This window comes from Lolium perenne, chromosome 7 (genome assembly GCF_019359855.2).
Source record: "Lolium perenne isolate Kyuss_39 chromosome 7, Kyuss_2.0, whole genome shotgun sequence".
Lineage (NCBI taxonomy): Eukaryota > Viridiplantae > Streptophyta > Magnoliopsida > Poales > Poaceae > Lolium > Lolium perenne.
The window spans coordinates 47,372,985-47,400,099 of NC_067250.2; the positions used below are offsets into that span (position 1 = coordinate 47,372,985).

General features: G+C 45.3%; 1 protein-coding gene and 1 long non-coding RNA gene across 4 annotated transcripts; both read right to left on the reverse strand.

Annotated features, from left to right (window-relative positions):
* Positions 1 to 12,581: 12,581 nt before the first annotated feature.
* On the reverse strand, positions 12,582 to 15,825 carry LOC127317607 (transcription termination factor MTERF8, chloroplastic). Of its 3 annotated transcripts, none has more exons than XR_007861291.2 (2): positions 14,468 to 15,825; positions 12,582 to 12,599 (listed from the first exon to the last, which is right to left on the reverse strand). XR_007861291.2 is itself a non-coding variant. In XM_051348173.1 (1 exon), exon 1 carries the CDS (start codon positions 15,697 to 15,699, stop codon positions 14,533 to 14,535), a length of 1,167 nt encoding a protein of 388 aa, XP_051204133.1. In that variant the 5' UTR covers positions 15,700 to 15,825; the 3' UTR covers positions 14,293 to 14,532. The 3 variants fall into 3 exon arrangements, 1 of the variants encoding a protein (XP_051204133.1); XR_007861290.2 differs by lacking the exon at positions 12,582 to 12,599 and adding an exon at positions 12,621 to 12,952; XM_051348173.1 differs by lacking the exon at positions 12,582 to 12,599 and having other exon boundaries at positions 14,293 to 15,825.
* Positions 15,826 to 19,563: 3,738 nt separating this feature from the next.
* Positions 19,564 to 20,881, reverse strand: LOC127317606 (uncharacterized). The gene is made up of 2 exons (XR_007861289.1): positions 20,421 to 20,881; positions 19,564 to 20,353 (listed from the first exon to the last, which is right to left on the reverse strand). It is a non-coding gene; the product is annotated as an uncharacterized lncRNA (long non-coding RNA).
* Positions 20,882 to 27,115: the final 6,234 nt, after the last annotated feature.

The window sequence follows — 27,115 nt, forward strand, 5'->3', positions numbered from 1 at the left end:
CATTATTTAGTAGATCTGATCCGTTACGATTGCTCCTTGTTCTACAAGGATTAGTTTAATATCTGCAATAGTTAGGCCTTACAAAGGGGTGGAGGATCCAGCGGCACGTAGGGTGTCGTTCGCTGGCCCTAAACAGGATGTTCCGGGATCAACCTTGTGTTGGTTTTTAGGCCTTGTTTAGGATCGGCTTACGATCACCGTGCGTGGCCGCGAGGCCCAACCGTGAGTAGGATGATCCGATTATGCGGTGAAAACCCTAAATCGTCGTAGATTTCATTAGCTTTATCTTGATCAAGCAGGACCACCATATATTCGTGCACCTCGTACGAATCATGGGTGGATCGGCTCCCTGAGCCGATTCACAGGATAACCTGAGAGCCGATCGAGGCTCGTATTTAATGTTTACATGTATGCCATGCAGGAAACTAAGCGAGGCATCTCCTTCACCTTCCTGACCAGGTATAGGTCAGGTGGCACGCCCTTGCATCAGCATCGGACGTGTGACCAGAAGGCTTTGCGGGCCGTCGCTCGGAGGGACCTCAGCCAGCCGCAGCTCTAGGTTGTTCCCGGCTCTACGGTGTTGCCCGTCGCTGCCCGCCGGTGGGTTTCTGACGACAACAACGGCGAGAGAAGAAAAGTGGTGCTGCGCCGGAGAGGCATGTCGGCGTTGTTGTCTCGTCAAGGACTCGTTCACGGAACGGCGGCCAGGGAAAGGGGGGCTCGTCTACAAAGTATATTGCGGCGTATAGGTGACCAAACATTCTAATCATCGGCACTAGAATGGAAGAAAGGCCAATGCAATTAAGAAGTAGCTAGTATGAACTAAATGGAATGCCTCATACTTTGTTGGTCGAAACAAATATGAACATACCGGGATGGCGTTAGTGAGGCCAGGTAGGATGCACAAGAGATTGATATTTGTGCCATCACACCAGGCTCACTAGCGACACCCCGGAGTGTACAGTTGACCGAACATTCTAATCATCGGCACTAAAATGGAAGAAAGAGCCAAGTGGTATCAACTAAATGGAATGCCTCATACTTTGTTGGTCGAAACAAATATTAACATCCAGGGATGGAGTAAGTGAGGCCAGGTAGGATGCACAAGATATTGATATTTGTGCCATCACACCAAGCCTCACTTGCTCCACCCCCGAGTGTACGAGTGATCGACCAACCATCTAATCATCGACAAGTAAATCACTTGGGGTAATGTTAAAATGTTTGTCTCCATATTTGGGAGACATTTTTAATATTGGAGTCTAGCTAATGGAAATCAAGAACTAGTCTTGATCTCCAAATGGTGATTAGAGGGAATTTATTCATCTTAAGCAACATTAGGGACAAATGGGATCATGCAAGGGACTTGGGTCATTTGGATCATAAGGCATCAATTAAGGAGGCAACCAGGGACAAAGGGAAACATTTGATGATCCATTATCATAGGCAACAAAGCGAACTTTGTCCCCTCTAATCTAGCTAGAGTCCTTAAAAGAAATCCATCATAAGCATGGTCAAATACACATATATAGCATGGGGCAGATGCTCCAAAGGGATTATATATTCATCACTTGGTAATTTGGAGAGCAAACAAGCAGTAGCCATGTCACTCAATCCAATAATATAGTAATTTGGATCATAAGGCATCAATTAAGGAGGCAACCAGGGACAAAGGGAAACATTTGATGATCCATTATCATAGGCAACAAAGCAGCAACTTTTTCCCCTCTAATCTAGCTAGAGTCCTTAAAAGAAATCCATCATAAGCATGGTCAAATACACATATATAGCATGGGGCAGATGCTCCAAAGGGATTATATATTCATCACTTGGTAATTTGGAGAGCAAACAAGCAGTAGCCATATCACTCAATCCAATAATATAGTAATTTGGATCATAAGGCATCAATTAAGGAGGCAACCAGGGACAAAGGGAAACATTTGATGATCCATTATCATAGGCAACAAAGCAGCAACTTTTTCCCCTCTAATCTAGCTAGAGTCCTTAAAAGAAATCCATCATAAGCATGGTCAAATACACATATATAGCATGGGGCGAGATGCTCCAAAGGGATTATATATTCATCACTTGGTAATTTGGAGAGCAAACAAGCGAGCCATATCACTCAATCCAATAATATAGTAATTTGGATCATAAGGCATCAATTAAGGAGGCAACCAGGGACAAAGGGAAACATTTGATGATCCAGTAAGTGCATGACACTTTGAGCTACCCAAGAATAAAGGCCAACAGTGGATAAACATCTGCTCAACCATTTCTTGCACTAGAGGAAAAGTAACCAACATTGAAACTTGAATAGTCAAGTGACACTACAAGCAGCTCACACACACATGCAAACACATGTGTTGACAGTAACTAAACAATGAGAAGAACACCACCAGGATATTCATGGGTACTTAATTAGGATCAGTAGGGAATTGATAAAGTACGGTGAGGAGCAAGCATACCATCAGAAACTGTCAATTTGAGAGAAATAACATTGGGGTAATGTTAAAATGTTTGTCTCCATATTTGGGAGACATTTTTAATATTGGAGTCTAGCTAATGGATATCAAGAACTAGTCTTGATCTCCAAATGGTGATTAGAGGGAATTTATTCATCTTAAGCAACATTAGGGACAAATGGGATCATGCAAGGGACTTGGATCATTTGGATCATAAGGCATCAATTAAGGAGGCAACCAGGGACAAAGGGAAACATTTGATGATCCATTATCATAGGCAACAAATCAGCAATCTTTTTCCCTCTAATCTAGCTAGAGTCCTTAAAAGAAATTCTACTTAAAATGAAGTAGCTCTCTGTTGGTATTGGTTACCAACGGGAACTCAAGCCACTACTTGATCTTACTAATTCAAAGCGGGACCAATGCGGGACCAGTGCTGATGTTGCCATCATCTACGCCCCCAAGAACTCTCTCATGCTCTCTCTCACATGCCATGCCACCGCTTGCTCCAAAACACAAGCATCACGGGCAGAGCATAGAAAAAATATATAGCTAACGACACGGTAAAACAAAAAGAATGTTTGACTGTTTTTATTCATGATGACCACAACAACAAAGACAACAAGCATCCGGATCGAGCACAACATCATCCTCTCTGTAATTTTGTCCAGAGCAGCATCAACATCCGAGAGAACAACAGCAGCACAAGAGCATCCAGATCGAGCACAACATCCATAGCACAACATCAACACATCCGGAGCAGGGGTAGAGGAAGAGGGAGGGAGGGAGAGGTGGAGCTCACCGACGCTAGGGGTGGAGGAGGAGGTTGATGACGACGGCAGGGTGGAGGAGGAGGGAGGGGAGGGGAGAGGTGGAGCTCACCGACGATAGGGGTGGAGGAGGAGGTTGACGACGACGGGGGGTGGAGGAGGAGGAGGAAGACGCGGCGGCTCCTCCTCCTTGACGCGGCGGCCCCTCCTCCTCCATGCGGCGGCCCTCCTCCTCCACGCCGCCGCGGCGCTTGTGCTGCAGTGGCGGGGATGGGTGGAGCGTGGCGGCATGCGGCCCTCGCGGAGGAAGGAGGCGGCGGCGGCGACGGCGACGGCGACGACCATGGCGGCGGCGGCGGGGGAGAGGGGAGAGGCGCGCGGAGGTGAACGTACGGGCGTGGGGAGGGGAGGGGAGGGGTACGGGGATGATATAACTTACCCTATTTCTGTGGCGCACCAGCACAAGTGCGCCACAGAAATAACTACTTCTGTGGCGCACCAGAGCCAGTGCGCCATAGAAATAACTACTTCTGTGGCGCACCAGAGCCAGTGCGCCACAGAAATAGTTATTTCTGTGGCGCAGAAAGCATTGTGCGCCACAAAAATACCTACCCTAATAAATCGTGGTGGCAGAATGTGGGCCCCACATAATTTCTGTGGCGCACGGTTCAGCCTTGCGCCACAAAAATAAGCTATTTTTGTGGCGCACACTTCCTGGTGCGCCACAAAATAAGTTTCTGTGGCGCATTCAAAACGGTGCGCCACAAAACTAAGCTTCGCCTATAAGGGTTTTCCTACTAGTGACGTATGGAAGTGGGCTTCACGATAACAATTTCCACCGTATTAACATAGGTCCATTCCAATACTTTTCAGTTCTAGTCTCTCCAATGATATTGACCAGAGATCGCCCATATATTCAAAGAGCACCGGTCGTGGTGTAAGCAAATGAGTTGTCCAGGTTTGCAAGGAACTAAGAATAGGTTTTACAGCTAGGATGCGCGACCAAGTAGGATGGGCACCATACCCATACTTGAAATCCTAATATGATCTGCCTTGCATCAAACTGGTACCATGGAACTCCCGCATGTTAGCGGTGTCCACGGCATCCACACCCATCCTGAGTGCCAGTGGTCTGCTTTGATGTTGCTATCAAGTGTCGAATTAAGTTGATCATGGTGTGAATGTGTGAGTATGCAGTTGCTAATGTCCTTAGTACATGTTGAAATATGGGAGTTGAGCAGGAGGGTTCATAGGTAACTTTGGTAGCTAATCATCTATTTCTGATCATGAATTTTGATTTGACCGTAAATGTAGAAGAGTTGCACAAAGTTCAAGAAATGATCACAAGGGTTGATGCACTAAGAACAAACTACTTGCATGTCGAACATGCACAAAAGTAAATCTCAAAAGAGCACTTTATGGAGTGACATGTACATGATGTGCTGATGTACATATGCTCAGTATACCTTCAGATGTAATATTGTGCATCCATCTTCTATATTTGAGATTCCACAAAAAGCCTTATATGTCCAAGATTCCACCGTGATTATGAAACTTCATACATTAATGAGAGGTCGAACAAAATAAAATAAAAACTATTAAGACTTTTTTGTAGGAACTAATTATTGTGACTTTCTCCAGCAAATCGAAAGCTGAAATCTAAATAAATGAGAGATCAGATAAATCACATACATAGAAAGCTGAAATCTGAACTAACTCCGATAAGAACACAAAAGCTTGCTGAATAACAATAGTTAGCTGACACAGGAGACATGATTAGGGTGGAGTGAATCACTTTAGTAGCATGGAGGAAGTTTTGTCACTTCGTGATCGCAAGAATCTTCTTCTTCTGAAGTGCACATAATCAATTTTGTTATGTAGACATTCTCCTGTAAACTTTCTAAGACAGAATTGTTACTGGAGCTCTCAAGTTGGTACCCAAGTGACTCCAGCCTCCAAAGAATACATCGAGCCACCAAATTATATTCATAAACAAGCATGAAATTTTGGTTACACTAAAACTAACAGAATTGCTTGATAAAAAAATCCTTCTGTGTAGTGACTTTGGCCACTATGTAAAATCAAACTAGTCAAAAGCCTCAATGGAGCAATGGACCAATTAAACAACAGTTGAGATGGAAGTGGTCCATTGGATGAAGACAGATGGTAAAGCCTCAAAAACAGTAGTGACTAGTCAGCTATGTAAACATAAGTCCAAACAGAAATACACTGCTGTGTTTGGATGCATAGAAAGTTGGCATGGAATTGAATTGGACCAAAATTTCAAATCTAAGGTGGAAATGAATTGGCTTCTAATTCAATTCTGTTGTTTGGATGTGTTTGGAAATTGCTGTTGGAATTAAAGGGTGAAAGCAATTCCAAAAGCTGTTTGGATGAAAAACTATGGAATTTGGAATTTCTCCACAAGCGGCCAGCAGAACGAAGCTACTAGGAGCACCCATCCCCTGCGTGCTCGAGCTGGACCCTCCACCATGGCTCGAGCAGGAGGTGGCCAGAATCCCATCAAAGCGGCGGCCACCAAGTGGAGCATCGGAGCAGGCCGGCGTCGGCCAGATCTCCTCCAGGAGACTTCGCTGTAGGCTGGAGGCGGCGGCGGCGGAGGGAGGGCCGCGCGGCGGCGGTTGCAGTAACGCGGCGGCGGTTGCAGGGACGCGACGGCAGCGCCTGCCGCGGCCGAGACCGAGCGGGGCGGGTGGCGAGAGGAGCAGCAAACGGCGACGGAGGGAGGCTGGGGCACACGCCGGCGGGGGAGGGAGGCAGGGGCACCAGCGGGAGCACGCTGTGGAGGGAGGCGGGGGCACACGCCGGCGGCGGAGGGAGGCGGGGCTCATGCCGGCGGCGGAGGGAGGCGGGGAGCTCACGCCGGGTGGGGATGGAGACGGGCGCACGCCGGCGGCGGAGGGAGGCGGGGCTCAAGCCGGTGGCGGAGGGAGGCGGGGAGCTCACGCCGGGTGGGGATGGAGACGGGCGCACGGAGCGAAGGGATAGCCTGCGTTTCCGTGCCTTTCCGAGGGTGAGACCTCGGAAAGTTTTGTGGGCTGTTTGCACGCGAGGTGGGGGGCTCGGAAATTGGCTGGGCTTTCCACATATCAATTCAAAGCGCAGTCCAAACAGCAGAATTTGCGGAATCGACCCAAATTCCAATTTCATGCCCAGTTTCTATGCATCCAAACACAGCCTGAGAGAAAAGGGGAAGTTGAAGAAATCACCATAACAATGACAAATCTCTAAAGCAACATTTCAACTTAAGCGTAACCTAGATCGGAGTGGCAGGGATAAATAGTGACTAGTGAGAGACAAGCAAAAAGGAACCAAAATAAGAGAATCCAGTTCCTTCATACATACCAAAAACTGAACATAAACTGTGAGCATTAAAATTTTATTAAAAGAGAAAACATGTACAAGAAAGAAGAAAGGAATGTACAAAAGGAGGACTTAGCCCAGGGCATAGCCCAAACAAACTACAGAGCGTCTAGCCAGGCCAAGAGGGGAGATTTCAGGTCGTCCTTCATTCTGTAAGAAAGAAGGAAGATGTCTCTTTTAAAAGAAAAGGACCAAGCACTAATGGAAGGTGTTACATTATCAAAAATGAGAGAGTTCCTATGATTCCAAATCTCCCAACAAGCAGTGGCAAACCCTTCGAAGAAGAAAGGTCTTCCAAAGTTGCATCTTGCAGCGGAGATCAACTGAGGAGGATCCAGGCTATCATTAATTGTCATATGACTTAGCATTTTCTCAACCAAAGAAACATGGATTGTGAAAAATCAGATCACTAGTTTTTCAATTGCTGAGACTAAGAACTAAGAGTGTTTGTGACATGGACAGTTGCTAATGGGCAGAAGCTGCAGAGTTACCATCTAAACATCAAGTACACCAAAGGATATAAAATCTTATGTTAAGATGTCAAAATTGAACTTGGGGGACAACTTCGCAGCACAATCTGTATCATACTAATGTGTATCAGCGAGCCCAGGGACACTGTCCGTTTGACAGTTAATGAACTTTCATTTAATAGTCTCGTCAGAACAAGCAAGTAACGCGCAAAAACGAAAGTTGTTCAGCAATCCCACTGCCAGAGTGATCTTCACGACATGATGCCAGGGAACCAGATGCCTCTCCAGGCTCTACATGAGTAGCACAGTATTTTTCTTCTTGCAAAATCCAGTGTGCTCGGGCTCCAAACAGATCTCATTGATGAGGAACTCAATCTTGCGACCTAAAAGAACTCCTCGGACAGTCTCAAAATGAGCAGATTCTTGGACACCAAAGTTTCAGTCTTATGGCAAAGCATCTCCATCTGGTGCTTTCCCAAGACATCGAGATGCATAATCATCAGCGAGGCCTGGAACGCTATTCTTATAAGGATCCACAAACTTCTTTACAAATTTATTTTCAGCCATCGAGGCTGTGGTATAGTAATCCCACTCCACATTCAGTAATCCCTTCTCCCTGAGAACCTTGAGCAAGGATTGTCGGGGCATCAACCGCTTCTTAACGCTATACATGATCAGCACTGGCCTTTGGGCAATGTACGGTGCCTGCAGACCAATATTCTTCATCAAGAACTCCAAAGCTTGCTGTATCTTTTCGTCAGATTTTGCCAGGACAGGCGGCGCCTTCTTGGCAATCATCAATATATCACCCTGTGAAAACCCCAGCTCCCGCAACAGCTGCACTTTCCCGTCGAGAACATTCTTGCTCATGAAGGAGAGTGTGGCGAGTGCGCGTCGGAACATCCTCGAGCCCCGCACCGCACCTAACTCCTCCGCCTGCGCGATGGCGCCCAGGAGAATCTCCGGTTTCACCGTGAACAGCCGACTGGAGTACAAGCTTACCCTGGCAATCTCGCAAGCACTTACCCCGCACTCCTGGATGGTGTTGATGTTCGGCTTGATCACCTTCTCGAGGCTGGCGCTGAGAAGCTGGCGGTTTGACTTGGCGAGAACGAGCACCTCGTCGTAGGTGCCCAGGGTTTGGAGCCAGAACTGGATGTTGCCGCGGACAGCCCTCGTGCGGCGGATGGAGAGGACGGTCGCGATCTGCGAAGGCGAGAGGCCGATGTCGGTAAGCTCGGCGAAGCGGGGGCCGAGGACCCTCTCCACGGTGGCGGACAGGATGAGCGGGTCGGCGGCCACGGCGGCGGCGATGTCGGCGCGGGGGACGCCCTTGGCTCAGGATGCAAATGGACGCGGATTTCCGTGGAGTCCGTTCGTCCGTGTCCGTTAAAATAGTCAAACGGCGTCGCGGATGGGCCGTGCAGTTTACACGGACTCACGGACAACTTCCACAGAGCCTGCCAGGCCCGTTCGTCCGTCTGCAAAATAGAAAAAGAACGAACAAGTCTCCACTTCTCCATCTCCCACGATGGGCACGGCGGCACGCCGCCACGCTGTTCGCTGCCGCTGAGCCTGCGCCCCGCTCCTCGCCACCAGCTTGCACCCGCTCCTCGCCGCCCTCCAACTCCCCCCAACCCCCCGTCCTAGCTCCTCCCCTCTAGCTACTCGCAGGACGGTCTCCAGCGCCGAGCGCCTGGCCGCCGCCGGTTCCCCGCTCCTCGCCGGCAGCCTGCACCCGGCTCCTCGCCGCCCTCCAACTCCCCCCACCCCTCCCCGTCTTAGCTCCTCCCCTCGAGCTACTCGCAGGACGGTCTCCAGCGCCGATCGCCTGGCCGCCGCCGGTTCCCCGCTCGTCCGCGTATGTCCGGCGGATGTCCGTAGAAAACTGAAATACTTATACGGAGACTGTGGACAGCTAAAATTGTTTACACGGCTGACAAAAAATATGTGACGGACGTCACGGACTCGTCCGTCTACATCCTGACCCTTGGCCAAGAAGAAAGCCACGGTGGCCCGAGGCCTGGAGAGAGAAGTGAGGCGGGAGAGCCTTTTGGAGGCCTTGAGGGCTTGCTCTCGGGTGAGGCCGCAGTCCGTGACGAGGAATTTCTTGACGGAGAAGGATTTGAGGAAGATGGATGCGGTGGTGGAGAGGAGGCAGTGGAAAGGAACGAGGTGGGCGGCGGGGGCATGGGATGGTTGGTAGCCGGGGAAGAGAGGAAGGACGCGCGTCCGGAGGTAGCGAATCATGGCGTCACGGCGGCGGTGAGCGGGGCGGAAAAAATCAGCGGCGAGCGGCGGCGGAATGTCAGAATTTGGGTTTAGGGCTACTCAATGGCTGGCCCCATATTTGGTATTTGGGCCCGATATAAAGAGGCCCGCCCTGACCCATGTCCGAAATTTGTTAAAAATGTACTCCCTTTTAATGAATGTAAGGTCTATATATTTTAAAAAAAGTTAAAAAAAGTAAATTTGACAAAGTTTTAGGAAAAAGATTTTCTAATTTCTAAATTATATAAATATAATATGAACATATATTTCATGATATATCTGCTGATATTGATTTTGTATTTTACATGTTCATAATTTATTCTAAAAACTTTATCAAATTTTGCATAGTTTGTTTTTTAGAAAAAATATAAATCTTATTCATTGGAATGGAGTTAGTATCACTATCAATAATCAAGTACTCTTCCTTCTCTGTTTTCTTTCACATATTTTTGCTTTAGTATACTAAGGTCCCTCTATGCATGTTCTAATTAACTCAATGACCATCTATAACACCGAGTTGTAAAAACACATCTATACCATCGAAAAAATGAAGCAAAAAAAAACCAAAATATAATTTTAGAGCCAATCAAAGATATGATTCTATTCTAGTGACTAATCTCGTTCGGCTGAACATGAATTCTATTTGAAATAAGGCATGTCAAAGTATTCTACCTTCTCAACTCTGTGTGCAAGAATTGAATCTGAAGTTGAAATTGAACTCAACATTTACTAAATCAATTACGGTTTTGTATCTATTTAAAATTTATCTGTACTAGTGGTCAAACTAGAATGATTTCAAATTTCTGAGGACCACGATACTTCCCCAACATAATCCGCATTTTAAATGAAAGACCAATGGCTTCTATTTAAGTTTTCTGGCAAAGAAGATGAAAAAATGTATGAAAATGATTTTAGCAGACAACTATATTTTGGAAAACATCCTCACCTCTGATATGGGGTTTTATCTTCTACCTGGGAGTATATATTATAGGAGTAGAATGAATATGACTAGGTTCTGTATTTTCAGGACAAACATGGGAAACAAAAAAAATACAGCATGGTTAAGTGGGAGGCAAATGAGAGTTGGGTGAGAAATATTTATTTATATTTAAATTATAAAAGTAGTGATCATGATCTAAGCTGTGAGATTCTGAGACGCAAGTACAGAAAGGCTTTTGCTAGTATGAGGCTGGAGGTTGATCCCAATTTTGGAAAGCATCACACATTAGTCAAAGGCCGGTTTGATCTTGCCTCTAACTATTGTGTGCTCAATGGCAAGAAACCACACTATGGCGTGATTGGGTCGTGGAGACACCTCTGAAAACACAATTTCCTTCCCTCTTTGTTTTAGCAGCTTGATAATACACTGTATCAGTACGATTTGTGGGATCACGGTGTGTAGGGCTTGGCTTTTCGATTCACCTTTTTTTTCTCGAAATGGAGGCAAAATATTTGCCACATCTTCATTAGTTAGAAAGAGTTCACAAGACGAAAGCCAAGGCGGCAAAAAAGAAAGAGTCAATGTTTTACTCTTGCAGCGTAACGAAACTCAAGTGTTTAGCTCCGGTCAGCGCCTAGTTGGTGGCTTAAGATTTGAGCTCAAAACATCATTGAGTGCACACTGGAGAGGGATCGAAGATAAATTTATCTCGCTCTGCCTCGGGCCTTGGGGTAGAAATGGAGCAAGTGTTTGTAATGGTTGTTGTTGCTTGGTCTATGTGGCCAAAGGCGGAGTCGGTAGGGGGTCGAGGATGGTCAACCGATTGGAACAGGAAAAAAATCAGGACCGTGTCGTGGGCTCGCTCTATCGCTCGCCTCCAAATTCCGTCTCACGCTCGGTCGTGTCTCTTCCCATGCCGCCCGCGCCTCCTCTCTCACCAGCCGCCGCCACGCCCCACCCCAGCCGGCACGCGGCAGATAGTGCCCCGCCCAGGTAGCGCCCTGCCCCGCCGGCAGCTCGTTCCTCCTCTCGCGCCCACATCTTCTCTCGTCGGCCGCCGTCACGCCTCCTCGGCTCCTCTCTCGCCGGCATCCTCCACGCCCCGCCCAGCCGCCGCCACGCCCGCCACGCAGCAGGCAGCGCCCCGCCCGGGCAGATCTTGCCCATTTGCCTGCCCCTGCCTGCCCCGCTCTGATGGACACCCGTGAGGAAGATGAGTGGATTCAGTTTGAGGAGGAAGAAGAAGCAGCGTTGGCTCAAAGCTCAGCAAGAAAAGGTGGCAGAGGGCTCAAGAAAAAGGGCACGCCAACAACAACAATAACATGTTCATTTCCATTTCTTTCTTTCTTTCTTCAGATTTTATTTTTATTTTTGATATGTACTTGTCCAGTGACTAGTATTGTGACTAGTATTGTGTAAGAGATTGTTAGAATCATTGTTGTAGGACAATGCACAAACAGAAGAGAATGGGAGATGATTGGCTCAATGATTTGATGTCTTGTTCTTGATAGTCATTTTGTAATTGTATTTAATGAAATATGCAAACTAAATCGATTAGAACCTTTTTGGTTGAATATATTTTCTTTTCTATCAAAATAAAAAAATTAGAGCTTATTTTTCCAACACAGCTCAGTTCAATTTCTGGTTCCGCCGTTGTATGTGGCAACCACACCAACAATGAAGCTGGTTTTACCCGTTCATCTGCAGGAGACACAAGGTGCCGTGGCCCATGGGTAAAATCGACGCAAAGCTGAGCCCAACGTCGCGCCACCTGAAGCCTTCTGCTATCTATGCTATAGTTTGCATCCTTCTCCTGCAGGCAATTTGTATTTGATGATTGCCTGTGTCGAGGCTTTGACAGTGAAGTGTCAGTCTCCTGGTCTATAGATGCAAGGGATTTCCTTTTGCCAATCTGATGTCCCCCGATCAGCCCTTTTGTGCTCTCTTTGTAGCAGACGTTGAAAAACCTTCAGTATAAGGCGTGCCCATGCATGAGGATTCGTCTAAAAAAGCGCACATTCCAGCCAAAAACCATGTGCACAGATGTTGAGAACATCGGTATCTTCATGGCCAATTATTTGTTTTACAAAAGAAGAATCCCAAAGGGAAAAGAGAACTCAACTGCACATTGCATAACTAAAGAAGCTAATAGTTGATGTCATTGCTATCAGACAGCAAGTTATGCTGTCAGTTTGATGACAGATCGGAACTGACTAGAAAAGTACTCCCCATGTGCTGAAATTGAAGAACACAAACCGATGAATGGGATGCAGTGACACACCTTCATGCCAACAATGTCCTGCATATAAACATGGTCTATCGTAAGCTTCTTAGTCTCGGTTAGTATGGTGATGATGAACGGACGTCCATATATTTGGAGAGCAGAGATGGTTTTTATATACTCCGTATAAGCTACTAGGCTTGTAAGGCATCAGGAATTATTTTAGAGCCAAGGACTTCATATGTGTCACTTTGACCTCGTAATGAAGAGCATGATTTTTCGATAAAAGGCGCTTTATTACTCAAAACAAGCAATACACCCGGCCTCTGCATAATGAAGAGCCTGATAGACATCATAGCCATGTATATCCTGATATGAAGCTGGGAGAAGATGTTGTCGCCAATGGAGAAGGAGATCCCTTGCCATATGACCTAAATATCCAGGAACTATTCAAACACAGATATATCATTCTATAAAGAAATAAAAGGGTAGAACAGAATATACCAACAAAGTATAAATCAACTAACTGAAGACAGAAGGTTAATTACATAGTTTAATGATGCATCCATGTTTGCACATGGGCAAGTTAACATCCATATTTGATACATTTAGCGTGCACCTAAGTGTGACCACGGGCACATCGTGCATTGTAGCTCCTTGCTCAGTATATATTGCAGCACAAATGAGTTGTGAAGTGGAAATGGCATCAACAATCCACTCATAGACTGATGCCCATTAGACCAAATAAAAGTGCAGGGTAGCTCTATTTGAATCACATGTTCGTTCCAAAATTGTCCATATATCAAGTCAAGAAAATGAATAGTCAAAGATGAAACCAATGGTACAGGAGAACTGGCCAGAGTTTGCCATGAAGAAACAGTTATTTTACCTAGAACAAAGCTCCATCTTTATCCCACCCCGTAGAGGCAGAGGCGACCCTATAGTATTACGTAGGTGAGGGAAGGATGATGTGGATTGGGGGTAATACATGGTTTTGGAAGTTGCTAAATCAGATGGTGCATTACGGAGACTTTTTAGTTCTATTCTGCTCTACTACCCTTTATAGTAAATCCTTTTTGAGATGTTCTTTTATAAACCTGACTCAAGATAATGTACTACAGTTACATCGGTTTCTTCTAGCAACAATAAGGCATTATACATTAGAGACTGAGATTGCACGAAAATGAAGAGGCTCATCTCTTTTAACGACAAATAATCTAGCATCCACACCATGCCACGGCGTGGTTTGAAGTTTTAAACCATAATACCAAGTTGATGAAGTCATGGATTCCACCAGAATAACTGAGCACCTACATGATTATTTGTAGCTGCTAGCTTAAATTACAGATATTTGTTCGCTTTATAAGAAACGCTTGGCAATCAGTACTGTAGTTTGAAGCTGGAAATATATTTCGTGATACAAATATAGATTGACTAATATGGCAATTCACCTGATGTTAATTTCATTACCAAATATTCATGCAAGGCGTCACACAGCAAGTTATATTGGGCTGAAGAACTAGAAGATTACAACTTCACACCATCTTCAAAAATTATCCAGTCTTCTTGTAAAATGTTAAATCTGCGATTTCCATGATTACTCTTTGTGGTGTAGGATCTAACTGATTTCAACGTGGTTTGTACAAAGCACGGAATTTTGCCACTTTCTAAAAATTAATCTTCAGTAGCTGAAGTGACAACCTCTATTAGTTTGTAAATATTCAAATGCATGTTTTCGTGGAAGCAGAAATTTAAATAGAACCATTGGATATACAAATGTCAAGGCACATCTCCAAGAATTCTCATTACACTTTCCATTTCTGGCAAGATGAAAATTCATAGTCGGCAGCTCTGTTTTTTCCTCGGTTAAGAGCACTATATAGGATCATCCAGAGAAAAATTGTATAAAACTATAACAGTGGATCAGGGGGGTGTGGGGGACAAACCTTAAACTCTTGGGCCCAACACAGCAATCCTATGGTACTCACCCATGACAGCCATGGCACATTATCTAGTTCTCCTTCTTTGGTAGCAATTCCATGGGTATTTTCTGAGCACAGGTAGAAGCATAAACATCAGCGAGGCCTGGTAAACTCTCCTTGTAAGGATGCACGAACTTGGCAAGAAACTTCTTCTCGGATAGCGAGGCAGCATAGTAATCGAACCGGAGATCCAGCAGCCCCTTCTCGTTGAGTAACTTAAGCAAGCGGTACCGAGGGAACAGACGGCGCTCGAGGCTGTACTTGAGCAGCACCGGCCTTTGAGCGATGTAGGATATCTCCAGTCCAGCAACCTTTGTCAGGAAATGCATATTCCTCTGCAGCCTCTCCTCGGACACGGTCAGGATACCCGGCATCTTCTTCACAGCCAGCAGCACATCGTCATGCGACCAGCCAAGCGTCTCGAGGACCTGAATCTTGTCGGTGAGCTTCTCGGGACTCTGCAGCGTGAACGCCACGAGCGCGTAGAGGAACATCCGCGAATTCTGCGACACGCCGAACTTGTCAATGTGCGCCAGAGCGTCCTGGACCTGCTGCGGGGTCCTGACGAGCACCCGGGAAATGAAGGGCTCGGAGAAGAGAGAGGGGTTTAGCCCGCACTGCTGGAGGAGGGCCAGATTTGGCTTGGCCACCTTGTCGAGGTCGGCGGCGAGGAGGCCGGAGTTCATCCGGAGGGCCTTGAGGAGCTTGTCGTAGGAGCCGAAGACCGAGAGCCAGAAGTCGAGGTTGCGGCTGAGGGAGCTGCTGCGGAAGGAACAGAGGGCGAGCGGGACGAGGCGCGCGATCTGGGAGCGCGAGAGACCGAGCTCGCTGAGCTCGGTGACGCGCGGCGCCAGAGTCCTCTCCACGCTGGCGCAGAGGAACCGCGGGTCGACGGCGACGAGGGTGGTGATGTCGGAGCGGGGGACCCCGAGGTCGGAGAGGAAGGCGAGGACGGCGTCGGGCTTGGAGGAGGATTTGAGGTGGGAGATCTTCTTGGATGCCTTGAGGGCCTGGGCGCGGGTGACGCCGCAGGTGGCGACGAGGTAGTCCTCGGCGGCGAAAGGGGTTGCTGCAGTGGATGTGGTGGTGGCGGAGAGGTTGCGGTGAAGGGCGAAGATGGGAGAGAAGCGGGAGGCGGGGTGACGGGACGGGGAGTGTAGGAGGAAAGAGAGGATGCGCGCTCGGAGATGGATCATAGCGTTCCGGCGGCGGGCGGCCGGCCGGCGGATGGTTTCCCGACGGCTTGGGGATAATGTAGGGCGTGTAAAATCTTATCTTCTTTCCCGATTTTGGGAGGGAAATGTCTTCTTCCGGCCTTGTTTACTTCTCTCGTATTTTTTTCCCCGATGGGTATGAGGATGGGAGGGGATTTAGTGTTCACCCAATCCCCTCAAATACCCTTCCCCAAAGATACACTAGTATGATGGAGAGCGTTTGATTTAGGCAAAAAATGCAGGGATGGGAGGGGATGGAAGGGGATATCTTGGGATTATGTCGTTCAAAACCGAAGAAGCAAACGGACTAGTGGGGATTTTCCGGGATACGAAATAATCTCCTCTCATCCCATAAATACCCTAGAAGTAAACAAGGCCTCCAGCTGCCCTAGGCCTCGAGTAGATCTCTGAAACTTCAACTCCCAAAACTTGATCTGTCGTAGCTACCTTTTGTATGAGAGCTTTTTTTTTCTCTCTTCTCCTCTCTCCTCTCGACTCAGGCAAAAGATATTGTAATTCCTCTATTGACTAACATAAGATGTTTTAAATTGAACTAAATACTACAAAAATTAGTGAACTTACACGCTCAAAGTAAACTAGATACGAAACAAAATCAGTGAATCTGCAAAAAGGTTTTACATCAGTGAATGGAGAAAGTACTTGCTAATCCATATTGCATGTTTATATCACTCTATTGTATTTTCTCTAAATTATTTTTCCTTGTAAAATGGTTGGGCTCTAGTTTATCTCGAGCGAAGTCCTAATATGGCTCTCAAAAGGCATTTTTAGGGAGTGAAACCCAATCCTCTAGTAGACTCCGAAAAGGTGGCTCCCAAAGTCTGCTAGTGCCCTATCAATATCAATTTCACTATTTCACATATCTATCTATATCTATACCAAATAATAAATTAAAAAAGGGGTTCCGTCGTCCATCAATTTTGTTTCCGACTTTACCCCTACAGGGTTTGGAATATTACTTTGTTCTGCCACCGCAAAGTCAACGTTTTTTTGCTTCTCTTTCGCACTCTGGCTAACTTTCCCTCGGGCTCCCCACTAACCGCTTCCGTGGACGCATGGTCCACCCTCGCGCAGAGCAACTGCTGTAGCCGCTGCACCAAAGAGATGCTAGCACACCGCCGCCACCTGTGTCCTCGCTAAGAATCAAGTGAATGAATCCTAACGCTGTAATGGAGATCCACGACTACGAATCTGTCTAACGATGCACGCGAGATCTGGTGGACGCTCCCCAGCTCCGCGATATACTCCTCCGCACAGAACCACGCTGGACGCAGTATCTCGGTCCTGCCTAGGAACTCGCCCAACACTTCACCTCTGCTCTGCCCAAGCCTCTTCTGGTCGGCGCACCATATAGATGGGTCTACACTCCTCCCAAGAACTCCTTCCGACGAAGACCGTTAGAAGGGATTGCGGGTCAAGGGCTGACATGGATTTGAAGCGACGAAAAAATAGCGCGCTACTTCGGCGTTATAGCGGTGCTATAGCGTATTTGGAAAGTAAACGCTACGCTATGCACATTTGGCTCGCTATGGCGCTAAGCACGCTATTAGCATCGCTATGCGCGCTATTTTTCGTAGCGTTATAGCGGCGCTATTTTTATAGCGTTGTAGCGGTGCTATTTTTACATGAAAATCGAGTAGCCGACTAGCTATTTTGGATCTTTTGTCCCACGAGCTTCCTAAATCCCCATTCTAACCGTAGTCATTCAACCCGTTGAAAACCACAGAAGCACATCGAAAATTCCCACTCCTCCTCATACGACGCGTACATGTTGAAGAGGAAGAATCAACCTCACAACGAGTAAGAGCTACTGATGCAATCTGCCTAAGAAGAAGCTGCTTCTAGTTTTTCATTATGATGAGCTGCAATAAGGGATTCTTCTTCTGAATTAGATGATGAACGAATGCATTATCCATCTAGTTCATCTTATTTTGATTAATTACTACTTAATGCTATGTAGTTGACTCTTTAATTGTTTGCATGTTGGTAGGTTAATTAGTTATCTACTTGTCTACCTTTTGACCGACGAATCTTTATCTTTCAGTGCGATCATGACTTTATCAATTTAATTTGTTGATCGTTGTGACGTGGATAATTTTTGAGCTGCTAAAATCCTTAGTATATATATACATTTTTTTATTTTTTTATTTTCACGTTATAATCTTCATAGCGTATTTTGGAAGGCCACGCTATTTTGTTTAGCGCGCTATTTTTTTCCTTGATTTGAAGACATGGATTTGAAGAAGAGAATGTCGATTCAGGGAGAAATTTTGAGATAGGAGGCCGATCTGTATTGAGATAAAGGGGTTTTTTCCGCCCATCGGTATGGATAGAAAGGGGTGTTTTCCCGTGGATGTTGACTTGGTCAAGTTTTGTAGGTCCAACATTTCGACGGCCGCGTGGACACACAGTGTTAGAGCGGTGCTAGAAAAAATCGTGCAGCTCTTCTACTATACGAGGGTCATGATTTGGTGGCATGTGCCTTGGTGAGTGTGGTTGAGAAAAAAGTTGCATCATTTGTTAGCCATACATCAGTTCCGAAATTAATCGAGTGAAAATATCTTGAAGATTCAATTATAATATAATACTTCCTCCATCTAAAATAGATATCTTACTTTTGTCTAGATACGGATGTATGTAAAAGCATTTTTAGTTATAGATATACCCGTATCTGAAAAAGGCTAAGACACCTATTTTTAGACGGAGATAGTAGTAATAAGATTGACCATTTAGCATGAACCTTGATCCAGTCTAGCAAAAAAAAAAAAAACTACACCATACCTGTCATACAAAATTGAGGGATTATTTCATCTCATCTTTTAAATTATTTTCCTCTCCCCATTTCTCTGGGGAGCGAGTGCACAGACACCGCGGCTAGCAACACTAACATTCGCCACTACTGCCGCGTGGTACCACCACCTTACACATGAAAGCAGGTGTACTCCTTCTCTGTCTCTAGGAAATCGTCAAAAAAAAAAAAGAGAGCCACCTCTATCGTCGCTGGAGCGCCACAAGATGATTACCATGAAGATCCAAAGGTCATCGGGGAGGCAGGTGCATGAAGAGTAGCTACACAGATCACGAAATCGCTATCATGGCGACGATGGTCACACTTGTTTTTAGGTTCGTGTGGCCGATGACCGTCAATGTTGGTGCAACCACGTCGAGGGAACACGTTATATGTTTTCCTGCTTTCACCTGGTAGATCGATCTATAGCTTCCTTATGTTATGTATTAGTATGCGGACCTTTTGTGGACAGCCGAGGCGGCGACACCTCTAGACTCAACGATAACACATTTGAGCTGCCCCAACATTTTGAAAAATCAGAAGCCTGAAATCTAGTATTAGACATCAACTACATATTAAATAAAAAAACAATCCGTAGCAATGCACAGGTAAATAAAGGATGTAAGATTTCTCCCTTCTTTTATGGACGTTGCTACACGGTGCCCAGGCACCAGATTGTCTTACGGAGTGCTCTCCCTTAAAAAGGAAAGTGATCCCCAACTTAAAAGCGACATATTACTAGAAGTGGAAACTTGACCCGGGCTTTCCGAATTGAAAGCGACATATTACTGAAGTGAAACTTGACACGGGATTCCTTTCTTGCTTTCTTACGCACGCCAGAGCGAGTGGGCATAAGTTGTCCATGCGCACGCACATGTAACCGATCAGCCCATGCAATTGAAGCACGCTATGATATACAACGTGAACTGTTCCAACCCATGAAATTTAGTTGCAAAGCTACATCTAGATTTTACAAAAAAAAAAAACACATTCCTAATAAATAAAAATTAATACACTTAATTTTATGATCTAATTGAGGATGTAAAAATGCAGCGATGGATGTAAGAAAAATATAAAAATTACATCCAAAATCACCAAAACTGAGATCACAAATATACTAGTGTTTTACAGCTTGATCCATTGAGCGTTCAGGATGTATAAAAATGATAAAAATTACATCTAAAGTAGAGAAAGAAATTAATATAGTTACATTCTACTGGAAGTGAAAAATTTAAGAAGCAATAATTAGTCTGCAAAAAAATACATCTAGGGGATAAAATATACATCCTTCTACTGATCTGGAAGTAAAAAAGAATTAAGAGGCAAAAGTTAGTCTGCAAAAGTTACATCCGGAGAACAAAATTTGGACCCTTCTATTAATCTGGAAATAAAAAACTACATAACCAATATGCAATAAAGTAGATCAAGTAGTAATAAGTATCATGCTCATAAGTCTGGTCTTTTTTCAGAGGCAAACCATGAAGTTCTACAAATACAAGCATCAAAATAATAATTTTTATGAGCTATTACACCAGAAGCAAAGAAGAAGCCGACGCGGGCTTTGCAGTCTGAATCCTAGAGCGAGGGTCAACAGTTCATGTCATTATATGATTCCACGGACCTCAAAGAACACTACTCAGTTTTGACTCAAAATCGTCCACATAATCAGGTACGTACTATATGCCATCAAATTGCCCCCAAGAACCAAATCCTTGTGCACAGCACGGTATTGCAGTGTATCAATCTAAACACCACGGGCATAGGCAGAGAGGCAGGTAAGGGAGTGACCAGCAGACCAGAGACGAGTGGAACTTAGATGTCGCGTCGAAACTGTGACATGAAGGCCAGGGGATTTAACAATTTGTATCGGCTGAGGAAGGCAAGCTGAAGCTGGTACCTCAAAGGAGACTTCGCGGCCAGAAACATACCCACCGCGCCACCAGATCGAACCTGCAGTCAATTCACCGCCACCGCCACCGCCCCGCCCCAAACTCGAATCCGCTTACCCGCTCGATACGGCTGCAGATCTTCGCCTCCGATGAAGAGAATCGTGCGGGATCCCGCCACCGATTCACCCACCGGGAGGAACACCCCAAAACTTCTCGGCAGACTGCGACAGCGAGGTTGCTCCACCACCGCTCCCATCCACTAGGATCACCGCGCCACAGCTTACCGGCAATCCGCTCGCGCCGACTAGGCAGATTTATTGGGTAGATCGAGAGGGAGTGAGTCGTGAGAGGAAGTTGACTCGGATCCACGAGAGGAGAGGGGTTGAGGACGACGAAAGGAGGGGAAAAGCAGTCTCGTGTTTTGGAGGCTTGCGCCGCTTCGTTCAAGCCGCTCGATCGCGATCCGACGGCCACGAGAGGGGAGCACCGTGTAAGACTAAAACGTGCTGAGGCAGTAATTAGAAATTGGGTTCTTTTATCCTTGTTTTACTGGCGAAATTACAAGAGATTGACACCGCATACATTAAAACAGGTTCGTCTCGTCCGTCGCCGAACAAGTTCGCGCGTGTGTGTCCTGCGGCCGAAACGTGTACTCCCTCGTGAGTTGTCGTTCCCACCACACGTTAGCCCATGACATAGGCCCCATACAATCTGGGCTGGACCAGACCAGCCATATCAACGCACGGAGCCACGGACAAGTCACAAAAAAATACCATGCATATCACAAAGAGAAGAAGTTAGTTCCAAGTTTATATAGGTTCGCAAGTTCCAAGGATATCAGCAAGGTGCAACGAGGGCGGAATAAAATTCCCCATATGCTGATGGTTGGAAAAGGAGAGGGGATTGTGCATAAACGAGGTCTCTGTTGGGCTGCTTCTGCGTGCATGAGTGAAAATACAATGTGCCTGACGTTTCCATTTTTTATGATTGGGAGCTTCAGCTAAGGTAATGCACGTTCATGTCCATCTCACGGGTTGGCCTTATATTAATGACGCAAATGATTAGAGTTTGTTAGTTTATTTTTTAGACCAAAAAAGGTAGAGGGTACCCAAATGATAGACCACTTGCATCTATACCTTATATCTTCTGATATATCTGCGCATTTTTTTTCTACCATCATGTTACAAAATTTCTTATTTATGCAGATTTATTACAATTTAGTCTATTCTTTTGCTCTACCGCAGCGCGGGCATTGTTCTAGTCTATCTTTACTATTATATTGCAGTTAGTCGTAGGTCATGCAATGCGTTTAGTGAAGGAGATTAGAAGCATCAACACCGTCGGACATATATCTCACGGTAGCTCATCGATGGTGTACATCGTCTCAATGCTAATTACGCGCATCTGCCACCGACGAGTGGAAAATACCGGTTCATACCACCCACCCAAAAGTAAAGGGCAGCAACGCTCCGAGGCCCCATCGCATCGCTCCCTGACCCCCACCCATGGAACCCTAGCAAAGGGTACCGCCGTCACCACTTCCGCCAACTCCACGAGCGCGAGCGCAACAAGAAGCTCGGCCGCCTCCGCTCCCTCAAGGGCAAGAAGCGCCAGAAGTTCCACGGGCGGTACATCTCCGGCAACACCAAGTACCAGGACGCTGCGCAGGAGCTCCTCACCCCCAAAGCCGGCTACGGGCTCGATTTCGAGCTCCGACGCGCCGGCGTACACGTCCGCACCGTCCCCGACAAGCCGCAGGCTGCCGACCAGGCGCTCAAGCGACAGGTGAAGCACGCGATTGCATGCGGCGTCGACTGCGTCAGCCGCCCTCCCATCGCCATATCGCTGAATTTCCCTGTCCCCCACCGCACTCTCGGGGTCATGGAAGCCTGAGGCCCTCCCTAGATCGTGAGCAGGAGCACAAGGCGTGGATCGAGGAATGGAGACCTGGATGTGGGCATAGGTGCGCAAGATCTGGGCTTGGAGGCCCCGATCCGTACTCCTCGCTTGAGCTTCGTTTTTTCGTGACTTTTTTTTGCATCAAGTTTGGGTTGAATCAGAGGTGAACCGGTGAAATCTTCTAAGAAAATGGCATTCTAAGTTGATGTATCTATCATGGTAAATTACCCGTACATAATTTACCTAGCCTTGACTAATATATTTTGTTTTGCTGTAGGCGCTGCAGCCGCACCATTACATTGGAAACTTTCCGGGGATATCAGGGAGATGGAGGAGGAGGGTCTGTTCTACAAGGTTGGCGTTTTATCTTCATTATGTATTCTCTATTCTCAGCCACAGCCACCCTCCCATCGCCATATCGCTGAAAGGCCTCTCCAGTACTTAGCTTGCCGTCGTCAGACTGGTGCACCTACAAGCCGTGCGATTTCAATTTCCTGAACAAAAACAGCATTGTCGTTGCTTATTCGACGGTACCTCGGAGGAGGGATCCTCACGAGGGGGAGAAGAAGTAGGGGTCTGATACGTCTTCAACGTATCTATAATTTGTGATGTTTCATGCTTGTTTTATGTATCATTGTCACATGTTTTATATGCATTATATATCATTATTATACATTTTCTGGGACTAACCTATTAACAAGATGCCACAGTGCCAGTTCCTGTTTTCTGATGTTTTTTGTTCCAGAAAAGCTGTTCGGGCAATATTCTCGGAATTCGATGAAACAAAAGCCAAACCTCCTATTTTTCCGAGGGACACACGGAGCCAGAAGGGCAAGCCAGGGGGAGGCCCACGGCCTCCTCCCCATAGGGCGGCGCGGCCAGGCCCCCAGGCGCGCCGGGGTGTGGGGAGCCCACCTCGGGACTCCACCGACATCGCCCCTTTGCCTATTTATTCCCCCACGACGCGAAAACCCGAGGGAGATCTATCATACTCCAGAAAGACTCCCGGAGCGCCGCCGCCATCGCGAAACCTAGTTTCGGGGGTCAGAAGTTCCTGTTTCGGCACCCTGCCGGGACGGGGATCGACCCCCGGAGCCTTCTCCATCGACGTCACCGCCCCCATCATGCCCCGTGAGTAGTTCCCCCATGGACTACGGGTTCTAGCAGTAGCTAGTTGGTATTCTCTCCCATGTACTTCAATACAATGATCTCATGAGCTGCTTTACATGATTGAGATCCATCTGATGTAATCGGTGTTGTGTTTGTTGGGATCCGATGAATTGTTACATTATGATCAGTCTATCTATATAAGTTTGTGAAGTTATTGTTGCTGCAATCTTGTTGTGTTTAATGCTTGTCACTAGTGCACGAGTGGCATGATCTTAGATTTAATCTCTATAATTATTGCTTAGATTGTATCTACAAGTTGTTTGCACATGTCTATGTCCGGAACCCGAGGCCCCAGAGTGACAATAACTGGGATAACCGGAGGGGAAGGTTTAGATATGAGGATCACATGTTTTCACCAAGTGTTAATGCTTTGCTCCGGTGCTCTATTAAAAGGAGTACCTTAATTACCAGTAGATTCCCTTGAGGTCCCGCTGCAAACGGGCTGGTAGGACAAAAGATGTTGTGCAAGTTTCTCATTGCGAGCACGTATGACTATATATGGAAAACATGCATACGTATAATTAATAGACTGGATGTTTTGTCTTAATGCTATTTCAATCCTATCAATTGCCCAACTGTAATTTGTTCACCCAACACTTATTATTGGAGAGTTACCACTAGTGTAGATAGCTGGGAACCCCGGTCCATCTGTCATCATCAAATACTCACTCGGTCCTATATGTCATTGGAAGTAGTATCAACTATTTTTTGGTGCCATCGCCTCTGTTTTACTGTTACTGCTGCTGTGTTACTGTTACTATTGCTCTCATATTACTGCTGCTTTCACATCACCCCTGTTACTAGTGCTTTTGCAGGTGCAGCTAAATTGACAACTCAGTTGTTAAGGCTTATAAGTATTCTTTGTCTCCCCTTGTGTCGAATCAATAAATTTGGGTTTTACTTCCCTCGAAGACTGTTGTGATCCCCTATACTTGTGGGTCATCAAGACTATTTTCTGGCGCCGTTGCCGGGGAGCATAGCTCTACTCATAAGTTCACCTGGGGAGTACACTCTACCTCTCTCTCTGTTTTTTTTTTTTTTTTTTGCTTAGTTTACTTTTGTCTAGTTTATTTGTGCTTAGTTTATTTCTGTCTAGTATTATTTTGCTTAGTTTACTTTTGTCTAGTTTGTTTTTGTCTTGTTTTATTTTTCTTATATACCCGAAAATCTATAAAAATTTGAAAAACCGAAAAATTAAAAACTGTTGTTATGGAAGAACCCACAACCTGTATGGAGCTTATAGAATTATATATTAATTATAGAGAATCAAGAAAGGGTAAAGTCATGAGTGCCGTGTTAGAAAAATTGAATACAATTGCTAAAATCTTGCTTAAACGCCATGATATAAACTGTTGATCTAAACAGGATACTAAACATCTTAAATTCCAATGTGGCTTTAGTAAAGAAGTTTTAATTGCGAACTATCATTGGAATAACTATATTCATCTTGGATTTGAAGAAGTAGAACAATTTGTTTTATTTATGGGAGCTTCTGAAATAGAATCCTTCATGTCTAAAAATTATGAAACCTGTGTTGCTTGTAATGATCTTAAAGATTATGTCTCTTCTATCCTTGATTATTGCATAGAACATTACAACAATAATTCTTATATCATTGATTATAAAGAGAGACTCATTCATGCACAAGAATGCACTCACAATTTGCAGGAACATGTGGAAGAAGAAATTGCTGAACCAGAAAGCTCATTAGATGAAAAAGAGGAGAAGAGTGATGAACAAAAGGAGAAAGAATGGATTAGCTACCCATGCCTACCTTCCAATGAGAGTAACTCTTTATCTTTTAAACTATTTGATTGCCCTCCATGCTTACCAAAGGAGGATGAATGTTATGTTCCTGTGGATTCTCTTGAAATATTCCCTATGAGTAAAACTTGTGAGAATAATTATGCTACTGTTATCTATGATAATCCATGCTATTTTGATAAATCTTATGATAATGCTTTGTTTGTGCCTGATATCGAAATGCATGGTACTAAAGAGTTTTGCTTAGCAAATGTTTATGATAAAGCTCTAGATGATGGTCCTATGTTACTTGATAATATTAACTAGCAATGAGGGGCGCGGCGGCACGCCGCCCCATATGGTGACTTGTTGATGGTAATGTTTATGGTGATAAATATTTATCGGTTGTAGATATTCTTTTTTGTCCTTTTCAGAATTGGGTGTGTTCTGATTTTTTTTAGGCTTAGTTGTTGTATTGTTTTATTTTAGTAACCGGTGGCCATAGAAAAATAAAATTATTAATAAACCATCAAAACATCACATGGCGCAACCAAGCACCTGCAAAATTATGCGTGCAAAATTCAGAGTTATAAATTATAACTGCATTCAGAGCGTTGCAGTATTATTTATCTTTTTCTTTTCTTTTAGAGATTTTGGGTTAAACCTTCTGGTCAAAAATATTTTATTTTCTTATTTCCCCAACTGTGATTAGAGGACAGTGTTCAATTACTTAACTTTTTTATCTATAGGTCTAAAATAACACGTGATTTTTTTGAGGATATAAAAATAACACGTGACTTTCGCTACACAATATGAATTTCCTGTTCCGTCAATACGTTGGCGGCAACAACGAAGTGAGGAAGATACGGCCCAACGACGTCTATAGAGAAGCCTAGCAACCACGGCAAATGAGAACCTAAGAGCAATGGTTGCAACGACCCGGTGACAGCAGTGGCAACAATACATCGACGACTCAAACGGCAATGCATGTGTTTAGCAGGCTTTTCTGCAACTTGTGCTTCCAACAGGATCTTTCAAAGTGTTCCCTAGCATTGAGAGAATTCCATATGCATTGAGCAAATTTTAGTACAACAGAATTAGAATGCAGACTCTCGTCGATGATATTTCTGTGGGCACTGAACTTGCACATTCAGGTGGAGATTCAGATGCAAAACTTAAATACATGCATATGTAAACTAAGTACAGGCAATGCAAGCTGATCATAAATGTATTACAATTTGCAATAGGCGTGCATTGTGTGATCAAATGGTAGATGAGGACAAGGATAGTCGTACAGCTACTCAGAAGTTTATTACATAAGATAGTGCCGAACGGATTTGTAGGATGCAATTTAGATTTATTACTAATATCAATCAAAGAAAAATAAGAATAGCATATAGACTTTGACTGGCAACGTGATTTGACATAAGAGTAACCTCGTCATGTTAGACCAAACAACTATAGAACTTCTCATTAAAAAAAACATGGACCGGCAATCTCTTAGAAGTGATAGCCTGATAGGAATGTTCTCTTGTATATAGTTACATCATCTTGATCAAGTATTAGAGATCTTCCTTTTCTGTAGCAACTGGAGAAGCCAGCCTCGCTAGAGTCGGTGCAGTTGCTACAAATTCAGACTGCGGTGTGATATTCTCGGCTGCACCTTTGCCAATTGCATGAACGATGATAAAGCTCAACTTCGTGCTCTGAAAGAAGGCATCGACCTTGCTGCTCCTGGTGTCACAGACCAGTTAATTTTAAGGGCGCTGATACGTCTCAAACGTATCTATAATTTCTTATGTTCCATGCTAGTTTTATGACAATACCTACATGTTTTGTTCACACTTTATATCGTTTTGATGCGTTTTCCGGAACTAACCTATTGACGAGA

What these genes read in the sequence shown, in the direction of transcription:
- LOC127317607 (XM_051348173.1), bottom strand. Translation starts at nt 15,699, where the DNA reads ATGATCCATCTCCGAGCGCGCATCCTCTCTTTCCTCCTACACTCCCCG.